At 38.3% G+C, this 12,881-nt stretch overlaps 1 protein-coding gene across 2 annotated transcripts in view; it reads right to left on the bottom strand.

Moving 5' to 3' along the window:
- LOC121737578 (ABC transporter G family member 23) overlaps positions 1 to 12,881 on the bottom strand; it is a 106,772-nt gene that overhangs the window by 14,179 nt on the left and 79,712 nt on the right. For both annotated transcript variants that reach the window (XM_042129235.1, XM_042129236.1), the window contains 2 exons: positions 4,533 to 4,651; positions 2,913 to 3,108 (listed from right to left, as the gene is read on the bottom strand). In XM_042129235.1, coding sequence (XP_041985169.1) covers positions 2,913 to 3,108; positions 4,533 to 4,651 — 315 coding nt within the window. The remainder of the gene's footprint in view (positions 1 to 2,912; positions 3,109 to 4,532; positions 4,652 to 12,881) is intronic.

Raw genomic sequence — 12,881 nt, forward strand, 5'->3', positions numbered from 1 at the left:
GTGCACTTGCACCCCTTGGGAATCTCGGGATCAACAGAAACTATTGAAATAAAAAGCATTTTGTAAGGTCCATGGTAATCCATGCCGTACAAAGATAGTTCTTAATGTTTCGGCACTAAATGTTGACGTAAATGGACAGTCACTGTTGTTGTAAAAAGAAAAGAAAGAAAACTAAAATCTGCACCCCTTGGAAATTATTTCTGCCGGCGCCCATGTTGACACAGTTTCGCATTCATAATATTAGTATGAACTGTGAACTAGCTTGACTAACAAGCTTACAACATTTCATCACAGCACATTAACAAACAGTAGGACAATTCGCTACGCCTATTACCCTGTTAGCTATTGTCAATTTAAAAAAGTAAACCTGCATGTTACAGTAGTTTTGAGCAGCGGTTCTCAAACTTTTTTGGTGGCGGAACCCTTTTAAGAAGTGATATTTTTGACGGACTAAAAAAACGTCTTGTTTTTGAATGAAATGTCTCCATGCTGGTGTCTGATGAGTGATGACATTTCTAAAAACAATTTATGTGTCGCTCGCGGAGCACACTTTGAGAATGGCTCTTCTATACAAATACCTAGGCAGTTGACGGTCAGGACTACGTCAATTGGTCGGGTAATGCCTGCCAAATACGCTACGGTCTACCGGAGAGGTCCAGATATGCCAGCGCAGAGAGACCGGAATGTGTATGGGAATAGACAGCCCTACTAGACAAGTGGCAAGCGATTATCGTAAACGCCAACAAAGTGTATGCGATTTAAGAATAAGAATACTTTTATTTCCAGCATCACACGAAACATCATAATAATTAAACAGTATTCAGTGGTACAGTTATTATGATCTAGTCACAAACAGTATATATAAGATCTATAAATATTATTACAATGCTGTGTGATGCCAAAAATTGGCCCCAGCTCAGCAAACGCAGCAAGCGAGCCCGCTGCACTGATATTCTCCGGGGGCCAATGAGTGGCATCACAATACTAATAAACTAAACAGTAAAACGTACAGAAATTGACATGGAACTAAAGTCAAGAAAGTGAAGAAATTAAAAATTAAATTAAAAATTAAAAAAATTAAAAATTAAAATTAAATGTTAAAAAGTTTTTACCTTTAATTTTAAGTTTGACATAATGTCATCGCTTCGCTAGCGAATACTAATGAGTAATGTCAAATCCCATACACTTTGTTGGCGTTTACGATAATCGCTTGACACTTGTCTCTAGGCCCTGTGCAGTTTTTTGGACCTGCGCAGGCGACCGGCGCAAAATCGATTCCCACACACATTACGGTCTACTTGCGCAGGCATACCTGCACAGGTGGACCGTACGGTACGGTAGACCGTAGCGTGTATAGCTTACATAACGGGTTATGTCATATTTAGATTTGACATAACACGACCAAACTACGTAGGTCCGCTAACTGCCTAGAAATCAACTTCTCTGTTAGTACATAATATTTATTTGCACATAGCATATTTTAATGGTATTGTCATATTTACTGTTGACACTATTTAGTATTTACCCAGGCACTTGAACGTGGCTTCCTTATTTATTGTTAACACGATTTATTATGTTTTAACGTAATTGGCTCCTTAAACTCCTTATTAATAAAGATGTTATAACTTATACAGTGTCCCTGTCTCTGAATTCGGTTTTAAAACTTACCAAACATGGACAAAACATTGTACTTATAACTCTAAGACGTCGTCTTTCATACCTAATATTATAATGCGAAAGAAGAGGAAAGAAAAAAACAAACTTTATTTGGTAAACAATACAAACAAAACTAAACAAATAAAAAACTTTTCAACACCTTTACCAAATAGGTGCGTGTCTGTCTGTCTGTTACCTCTTCACTCCTAAACCGCTAAACCGATTTTTCTGAAATTTAATGGTATGGAGATACTTTGAGTCCTGCCTGCCTAGCATAGGCCAACCAGATATCTCACTCTCGAGATAATTAAAAACTACTCGTCTCGTAATGTCAAAATCTCGACATCATCTAGAACAAACTGTATAAAAATGTGTTATTTTGATGATAGATCTACGCGAGAAAAAATGTTTGTCATCCTAGGGTCAATAGAGATGAAGAGACAAACCATGTGAACCAAGTGAGATATCTCGTTGGCATATGCTGGGCAGGCTGGGAAAGGACAAAGAATACTTTTCATTCCAGAAAAATGTACGGTATAAATCGGTACGGGATAAACGATTTTTGGCGCAATGGGGTTGCGGGCGTCATCTAGTTGTGTATAATATGTCTGTTTGTCTGTCCTAGTGTTCGATAATTATTATCGCTCGATGAACTCCGTATCGGGTGTATAAGTATGGTAATGTGAAACCTGTCGGGTTGGTTCGGGCGCGGACATTCGACACGTCACACGGTAGAACAGAATTACCTACCGATTATGATTACAATTTGTAAACTATACTAAATCGCGCACGAGCTCAGATAAATCCATATTTCTATATATATAAAACTCAAAGGCGACTGACTGACACAATAGTGACTGACATGGTGATGGTGTAACGCACAGATCATACCACTGGACCGATCGGGCTGAAATTTGGCATGCAGGTAGATGATATGACGTAGGCATCCGCTAAGAAAGGAATTTGATCAATTTTACCTCCAAGGGGTTAAAATAGGGGATGAAAGTTTGTATATGATAATACTTCTGAAGCTCGTCCATACTAATATTATTAATGTGAAAACGTATCTGTCTGTAACCTCCATCCAAATTTTGTAGGAATTTGGTATGGAGATACTTTACGTCCCGGGAAAGGACATAGGATACTTTTTATCCTGGAAAAATGTACGGTTTCCGCGTGATAAGCTAATTTTAAATTAAAGTCGTCTAGTTATACAATAAACTTAGATTTCTAAAGAAACCACTTGACCCACTCACCTCAAATTCTTCACCATCCTATTCTCGCTGGGCAGGTCGAGGAAGTCCAGCAGGAACCGCAGCCGGTCCAGGATCTCCCTGGTCTGCATGCCGAAGATCCACCCGAAGTACATCATCGTCTCCTTGATGGTGAACTCTCCGTACAGAGCTATCTCCTGAGGCATGTAGCCGACGCGCTTGCCGGGGACGCCCGAGCCTGAAAAAGAGTTCAAGTTAGACAGGCTGGAAAGGATAAATACAGGCTTACAAGACTCCTGTGGCATATTGTAATCGCGTTTTGAGGGAACGCCTGAGCTTGGAAAAAAGGCACAGACAGGAACTGCATTAAATACCTATAAGCCTGCTAGGCTATATTTCTTGAGGCATGTAGCATGCGCGTTTACCGGGCACCCCAGAAAAGTTTAAAATTAGAGGGTGGAAATACAGGATCCAAGGATGTTTTGCGGCTTGTAACCCACGTTGGGCACGCCTTCAAAGGGGGATATGGTGTTAGAGACACAGGCAGAAAAGGCTGGTTTGGCAAATCAGAATGTATTTTCTGCCAATAACATTTCCAGAAAAGATACAGGCTTTATTATACCGTGACCAAGGGCGTCGCCAGCCAATGGCGCAGGGGGGGGGGGGGGGGGCAAGTTGACTTTACCTACTACAATTCATATTTTAGTAGGTATGAATTGTAGGTAAAGTCGACAGCACATGAAGGTTCTCACTTGTACTACGAGCCTTACATCTACAGCGATTGTAAAAATAGTATATTCTGTGACAATACAGACTCCAATGTGTAAAGCTACGAGCACGAGCTCTTGACTATGCAATAAAAAACTTGTAAATAAGTTATAATAACATTGTGTTTTTTTTATTATCAGATTTTAATTTATAGTGGTCGTTGTTTGCATTATACTATTGGCAACTTTTTTAGAATCTCTAGGGGGGGGGGGGGGGGGCAGCTGTATCAAAACCATGTTGAAGTTGTATTATAAGGCAGAATTGTATTATAAGAAAGAAATATAGAACTAACTCCGCCATATTGTAAAATGTCATGGATGATAAATTATACTTTATACTTAACAGTGAATTAAGATCACAGCAATTCAGATTGACAGCAATGCAAACAGTTTTACATTATTTTAGCAAGAACAATAAATAATTATGAAAGTTATTTTTTGAATTTTGATTAAACCTTTTAATACAGTTAGCCGGTTAGGTAATACATATTATGTAATATCTCACATTAAGATTACTATTTACTAAAAGGATGCAACTATTATTTCACTAATTAGGCTTTGAATACGTCCGTCCGTTTGTATTGTTTATTACGTTGTTAATATATAGTGTATCCGAGTAAAAGTTTTATTTTATGTTTATTATGATTTATGAAGTTAGGGTTAGTACACATTGTAACGTCGCAAGGCAATAAGGCATCGAGATACATTTTCAAAACGAGACGTTGAGACGTAAATTTAGCCTTAATTTTCCAAACAATGACTGTTCCTACTTTTTCACCATAGCAATATAAAACTAAACGTTATAATTACAAGGACAAGCCATTCGTCAAAACTTTGATTGACAAGCCATAAAGCATAAAATGATAGATTTAACAAGGTTAGGTCATGCTCTCACCTTTCGTCCCCGGTTTTCCGCCAAGCACCCATATCTCGCCGTTGTTGAGTTTACGTCGGCCCACGATGCACGACAGCAGCGTCGTTTTGCCGCACCCCGACGCGCCGAGCAGACCGTAACTGTGGAAGAACAGAAGATGTAGTAGACCGATCAGACCAGTCCAAGTAGACGAGTGGCAAGCGATTATCGTAAACGCTAACAAAATGTATGCGATTTGACATAAGTCATCGCTCCGCTAGCGAATACTAATGTCAAATCCCATACATTTTGTTGGCGTTGGCGTTAGCGTTTACGATAATAGCTTGCCGCTTTGCTAGGCCCTCGAGTGCCATAGTCGAAGAATATTACCAGTTAACACTACAAAACCACAATAGACATAACTACCAGTAGTTCGACTGCAAAGAAACGGACAGGTTTCAATATCTGTCACATTCGTCGGGTTTCACTAGGATTATGAACGGATTGTGCCTCGCGCTGGCTGATATAATTTATTTTTAAATACTTAAAATAAAGATTCCAAAATTGGATTCCGACAATTTTAATAGCATGTGCCAAAACACAAAGAACAATACGACCAAAGAGGAACACGTCCATCGAATATGTCATATTTTTAAATTCGTAGGTAACAAGTTAACAACCCTGACAATTTTCGTCATAATACGTCAAATTTAAAAATTTCAACATCAGTTCTAAGTCGGCATACTCTATCATTCTGTCTACTCTGACCAAACCGAGTGGACCGTATCTGTAAAAGAACTGTAACCTTAGTCATTCGCTAGTTACGAAAGCAAAGTTAGAATATGTCAAAAGATATGATATCCTACTTCGCTTTCGAAGGAGCGAATACAGTTTGACTAAGGGTATAGGATATAGCTGCCTGTTGCGGTAGGTTCTATCGTGCCCGCAACTCTGCCTTAAGCGATGAGTGGAGACTGGAGCACCATGGGGTTTTAGTGGGTAGACTACAGGAGTCCCACATACCCCGGCCCTAATTTGCCGGGGATGCGTAAAGCATTTCCCCATGTTAAAAAAAGGATATAGCTGCCTGCTTAGTCGAAGTTTACAAGTCGCAACTTATGCTGACAAACTACTAAGCTAAGGATTGATTTAGTAAAATTTAGTTTGCAAATTATGTTATTTCTTTTTAATATATCTAATGTTTTAAATAAAGTTTATTTCCTTCATTCTTTACTTCTAATTCTTTTAATAGAATACACATTTCTGTTTTAACAACAATAAAATAATCCAAAATTAGTCTATTTTCATATAAAATTATAGATTTAAAGCACTACAAAGCTGGACTTCATATAATTTTGACCGGACTTGCAATCAAAACTGATTTAATACAACCATAGTTTTATACGTGGGAGAGCCATGCTTCGGTACGAATGGGCCGGCTCGACCGGATAAATACCACGTTCTCACAGAAAACCGGCGTGAAACAGCGTTTCGCCGAGTGAGTGAGTTTACCGGAGGCCCAATCCCCTACCCTGTTCCCTTTCCTACCCTCCCCTATTCCCTTCCCTTCCCTACCCTCCCCTATTATCCTATTCCCTCTTAAAAGGCCGGCAACGCACATGCAGCTCTTCTGATGCTGCGAGTGTCCATGGGCGACGGAAGTTGCTTTCCATCAGGTGACCCGTTTGCTCGTTTGCCCTCTTATTTCATAAAAAAAAAATAGTTTTATAGATAATTGAGAAGGTTATCGAGTGTTGACTGATAATTAACTGCTAATTGTTAAACCAGGATAACGACAAGGCTACCTAGAGACTGTTAGAGTCAACTAACTGAGAAATATTATAGTTAAACATGTTGGTAACTTAGTGGTGTAGAAATTGGCACGGGAACCGTACACTTTCCGGGGAAAATTTCTAAGGCCTTTCCCGCGGGACTTATTCCTGGGAAGGTATTTCGAGAACAAATTTAATGTTCATCAGTCCAGCAGTTTTATTTTCAAGTGCAATTGAACAAGCATTGGGTTCTCTGTATTATCCATATGAAACGCGGAAACTAAAATAAATAAGACAGTATATCTGTCTTTCGACGTTCGACAAGGCTTTAAATGAACGTGGCGAGAGGGGGAGCTAGCGCTGTTTTCATACAAAAACGTCATTTTTGACAGTTCTTCTTTACCAGCAGCGCCCATTGACATATTTATTTAAAGCCTTGGTGCACTATATATGTTCAAATTGTAATTTTCCATCTTTTTAGTAAAAGATGGCCCCGTGCGAGTTTCTTACGAGCGAGAAGAACCGCTTCTCGCCGGGTTAGTTCCCGAACCGGTGGTAGGCACCTTAGTATCGACGTTCAGAAATATTTTTGTAAAAAAATTACTCTGAATAAAAAATATTTTGATTTTGATTTTGATTTTGTCTGTCTGTATCTCTTCAAGTTGCAACCGTTAAATTATGTACTTCCAAGGAAACTCGGTAGTCGATAAGAATGCCAGAAAAGGACATCGGATGCTGGATACTTTATAAGAAATTTACGGTTCCCGCGCAATTTCGTTAGATCTGCGGGGCTAAAATGGTCGCTTTGGAGAATCACGTTATTAATCATAATATTATGATTCATTTTTTTTAAATCGCAAAATGCAAGTCCGCTTGCAATGTATGTCTAGTAATTCGTACTAATTTGACATCTGTCAGTTTGACAGTTTTGACAATTCATTTTCTGAATTGATTGAGAGGAATTGCTAAATGTGACCATTTTAGTCCCGCTGGTAGGAAATAACTCAAACATCGGAAGTTGACACCACCAAGGTCTGTTATCTGGAAACTATTTACATAAATTAATGTTTAATTAATAATTAACATTAATAAATCACATAAACTCCGGTCATCCATGACCTATAGTGGTGGAATCTTTGGACAACTCAAACGCCATTAAAAATTTAAAATTGAGAGCATGTTAAGGGGGCGACTAACCCAATATTGTCGATTTTATTATTCTTTCATTTTCTAAACATAGATACTATAATATTATTATATTTCCAAGAATTGAATCTGAGCGAAAACACGATATCTTAAATTTTTCTCGATTTAAAAAAATCCTAAACGGCCTATTTATAAATTCAAAATGGTGTATGGCATGTTTTAAATCAATTCCGATTCTCGCGAACAACGAAAAGTTCCTAACTAGTAACTAGCACTGCATCCAAAAATAGCCAAAGTATTGACCTTCTACAGCCTTGAGTTTTGTCCATATTGATCGTGTGTAGGCAACCAATGGTGTTGTGTAACCATTAATATAAAAAACAAACAGTTATGGTATACCAGTTAGCGTCTCCAAAAACGTACATGCTAAATTTTCCATGACACCACAAAAAGACATGCGAGGCAGGCTGAGGAGATCCAAATTTCAAAAGTATGTATATTATATGTTATATATGTATAATATATTTGTATCTATGTTTTTAATTTTTATATTTATCATCGCATAATATCTCCGGAACTACAAGTCCGAGGGTGACTTACTCAAAAAATCAAACATCGTCCTTCTCTCTTCACACTCACTTCGTCTTTCATATGCCAGGTGAAAAAGGACGCGGAATCATCGCCAAGTTAAGTTTTTTCTTAATAACTCGATAAATATATACAACATTTTAAAAATCCGCTAGGTCGGTTTCTCAATGGTAGAATTTTATACAATGTGTTAAAATATTAACTTAGCTTAATGCACAGTTATTTCGTGATAATATTAGATGCATCTTTGTGATTTTTTTCTATCGAGAAAATTTTAAATATTTTAAGATGTTTTCGCTCAGATCTAATTCTTGGAAATAATAAGTACTTAGTACTAATCTTTGTCGAGAAAATGAAACAATTTGGGGGACTTATTTTCAAGTATAAAAATGAATTATTATATTATAATCGTCAATTTCGGGTTAGTCGCTATTGCATAGCTTAAATCGCAGATTTTGAGCGCGGCGACCGAATCAAGAAATTCGGTATCGAAAAACACCTAACATTCGTCTAACGTCGTTTCAGTTCGGCAGACTTCAGCACAGTGTTTACACGTATTTAGTGCACGTGCCTAGACGTACGCGAATTATAATTGCATAACTTTATAAAAGTGCTACGCAATAACTTTACCGCGGCAGTCCCTAAGTGCCACACGTATTGTTTGTAATATTTGAGTCATCAGCAGGACAGTGAGTGGCGCAAGTGAAAAAAAAAGAAAAAGTCTGAAGGTCATGATGACTCTACCGTGATTGTTCAATACCTTTACATTGAATACTGATCCCAACAAGAATGCACTTTCTAAATAATTGGGGTTCCGTATACTGAAGGGATAATAGGTTTACTACTGAATCGATTTTCATAAAAGGCTAATAGTAAAGGCATAGAGAAGGAATATTATGTGACTTTTTGCAGCAAAATATAATGTTTTTGTTAGATTATCATTCGGAACTTAATAGCTACGTTTTTATAGCAAAATGTGTAGTTCTCTTAATTATGATTCTAATTAAGCCAATGCACTTAAAAAAATGCACGGTCTTTGACACAACAAATATACGGAACCAGAATTTATGATCTAACTTCACAACTGTTTATGCAAGTCATACACACGTCACTTAAAAAATTAGAAACTTCATTACAAGTATTTTGTAATAGCTTTTTACCGGTAAAAGGAAGCATGTTTTTTATTCATAAAGTCCGGTCGCCGTATAGAGAGAAATTTGGCCACAGCTACAGCTGTAAGTCTTATTTACATGCGGATTATCAGAATAGGAACCGAGAGAATGCAGTGTACCTCGCACAAACTTGGGTAATATAAAATCACTCCTACGTAAGTGGCCTGGTTTTAATGCCTGCTGCTGTCCGGGATCCGAGACCGGGATCGGTAAAAGAACCATTAGACGATTCTTCTGCTCTTTTTTTGGCCAATTACAAAAAACAACAAGCTAGATACTATCATCACTGAAATCAGTGTAAGACCCATATTAGACGATTCTTCTGCTCTTTCCTGACATACAAAACAATAATAGTATGTATAGAGTCATAAAACCTCCGTTTTGGTCAAAAACTTAGGAAAACCCGCCGGAAGCGAAGTGTATTTACATAAACTAGGAAATGTATGAGCGCCATACAAGGTAAGACAATGAAGACCAAACATGGTATATCTTAAAAATGATGTTGTTCAGGTTGTCGCAGATAAATTGTAAATTTTAACTGTGATAAAATCCTGAATGATGTCTGCAATTTCAGAAATCGTACATTTTTTGCGCTATTTTGTGTTATTTCCCGGGACTCACAGAATCCCTTAATTCCATCAAAATCGGTTAAGTCAAGTATGAAGTGGTAACAGATCATACATAATGATATCATGGCAATGTTAATGTTAATAATTGAGAGATTATATAACACATTTTCTGATATCTCATAAAAATAAAATTATTTAGGCACTAGTAACTACGATAGAGCGCCTCCGTGGTCCAGTGGTATAGAGCGCGGCTCATGACGGAGGTCGTGGGTTCGATTCCCGCGTTGGAACCATGTTATTTCCAAGTTTGGTTAGAACAATGCAGGCTGATCACCTGATTGTCTGACAAGTAAGATGATCCATGCGTCGGATTCGTATGTAAAAAGTCGGTCCTGCGCCTGATCTCTCGCCGGTCGTGTCGGTCTTCCGTCCCGCTGGGTTATGAGAGTAAAGGAATAGAGAGTGCTCTTGTGTACTGCGCACACACTTGGGCACTATACAATTATTCCTGCGTAGCTGGCCTGGTTTCAATGAAACCGGCCACCGTCACCGAAACCGGTGTGGGAGCCATTATATTATACTACGATAGAAGTTGGAACAAACATCCAAACTAATATTATACACCCGAAAGTGTGTCTGTCTGTCTGTTACCTCTTTACGTCTAAACCACAGAAAGGATTTTGCTAAAATTTGGTTTTAGGATACTTTGAGTCCCGGGAATGGACTTACTATACTTTTATGCCGAAAAAATGAACATTTCCCGGGCGATAAACTAGTTTTGGGGCAACGGAATTGCGGGCGACATCCAGTATGTACCATGCAACATCGAGGAAATTGATAGTACATACTTCTCTGATACTACATAACCAAAATCAATACTTTTCCTTGCCAATGTTATGGGGAAATAAAATATTATTTTGATCATGACTGCCACACCAGTTTTGCCAGCTCAGCTGGTACAGTGGAAATGTTTTTCCAGCCGTGCCAGTAGCCAGTGCCAGTGGCTCGTGCCAGTATCGAGGCCACAATTCGGGTCGTCCGAGGCGGTGTAACGGTCTAGTTAGCGCGTTTCAACACGCGTGATCGTTATTCCGTGCACACAAGGTATACATTGGCGCATTTTGCAATCGTGCATGTAACTCTATCCGGTGCGGCGTGGTCTTATTGCTATGGGGGTAAGGTTGAAAGTTAATGGATTTATTAAGTTTTCACTGGATGTAATTACTCGATTACGATAAAAATAAATATGATATGCAGGGTGTAACTAAACTAAGTGATAATTATACTTTAGGGTGTGTATGGGTCCCTTATACAGAGTTCGCTGTGAAAGTAGCAGCGCTGACACGATAATTTTATGTATTGGATTTGGCACAGATAATATAGAGTAGACCGCGGGGACCTAGGCTATTTTTAGCGGGAAAATGTACAGGTACCTGTATGATAATTATTATTGTAGCATTACTGTCAAATGTCAATATGATTTTGAATAATATGGCCAGGCTAGTGCCCGCGGCCAGGTCGCGGCGGCCATCGAAAGTATGGTGTGGCCGCTGGCCGCCGTGCGCGTGGTCTATGGCGGTTTCATACTAAGGTATCTATCTCGATGGCCGTCGCGACGCCGCTGCTGTTTGGCCGCTAGTGCGCGCCCAGGCTAAGTAAGATTTTCAGAGATAAAACTAGATGGCATTTGACCTCAGCAAAAACTAACATACACGTGACACAAGCGGACTTCGAACTGCTGAGTCACGGCCGTGACAGTAAGACAATTGACACATTAAGTGGTGACAAAATGACATCTCGCATTTGCTTATAATAATCATAATTAATATTAATTATATAGTTACCAAGTTTGCCCAGAACATCATATAAAGACAGTAATAAAGATACGCGGTTTCCAAGGAAATAATAATAATAATAATCTTTATTTAAAACTTTTAGCATCTGTTACAATGTGTAGTTATAATATGACCTAGGAGTACAATACAGTTGTAATATATGAACTTACGATGACAATAAAATATAACAGACTTTACACATATTGTATAACTTTGGCGCCTGCACTAGGCTGAGCCTGTCCTGCAGATCACCAATATATTTTCCTTCTTTTAGACATATAGTTTAGTTAAGATTTAAATTTAAAAAACAGGTATAATATTTGAAAAACAAATAAAAGAGCCTCTGGCTGCTAATTAAAGATTTTAAATTTTAAGTGCGCGCTGTGTGCCTGCGTGTGTGTGTGTGTGTGTGTGTGCGTGTGTGTGTGTGTGTGTGTGTTGTCTATCTATATATCTCTCGTAGCAATTGTTCTTTTTCTTGATAATCCAGAGTTTTGAGCCAGTTTTTAACTTTTCTCTTTACTTCTTTTAATGAACTACACTTAAGGTGTAAATATGGACTAAGTCTTCTTGAAAAACTAGAGTTAGTTAAAATGAAACTACAGATCTTATTTTTTCCCTCCCAAAGTATACATGTTAAATTTTCATGAAAATACTAACTGGATATGACTGTGATTATACACTATACAGGGTGTTAAAAGAGTTAAGCGTCCGGGTGGCATCGCAGTTCTCATAGAAACGTAATAGCAAGATAATTTCCCATACGAGGATATTTAGTATTTACCATATTTGAGTTATTATTCAGCTTGAGATAGTAATTATTTTATCAGGTTCCTGTATAATGATTCACAGATTACTGAAATTTGGTATGAGGATACTTTGAGTCCCGGGTAAGGAAATATGATGCTTTTCATGTCTGAAAAATGTACGGTTCTCACGCGACAAACGAATTTTGACGCAACGGAGTTGCAAACGGCATTTAGTTGCTAATAAATACACTTTACAACTTAGGTGCAGAGACGGCGAGTCAACAACAAAGACAGACTTACAAGGGACAATGGCTGGGCTGGCAGATCGCCAGAGGACGTGATGACGCGAAGGTCTGTCGCCAATGTGGTGGACTTCCGGTACTTTATGTGGGTCAGAGATTCTTCCTTATTGATGTCCGTTTAATTTGCGAATGGAGTAAGTTGAAAATTGAGTTAAAACTCTACTAAGCTCTACAAACAGTTTGACCCTAAACAGTATAAGTAATTAAATTTCTAATCCTCACTAATATTATAAATGCGAAAGTCTGTCTGTCTGTTAC

This window comes from Aricia agestis, chromosome 21, assembly GCF_905147365.1.
Source record: "Aricia agestis chromosome 21, ilAriAges1.1, whole genome shotgun sequence".
In the NCBI taxonomy this organism is placed as follows: Eukaryota; Metazoa; Arthropoda; class Insecta; order Lepidoptera; family Lycaenidae; genus Aricia; species Aricia agestis.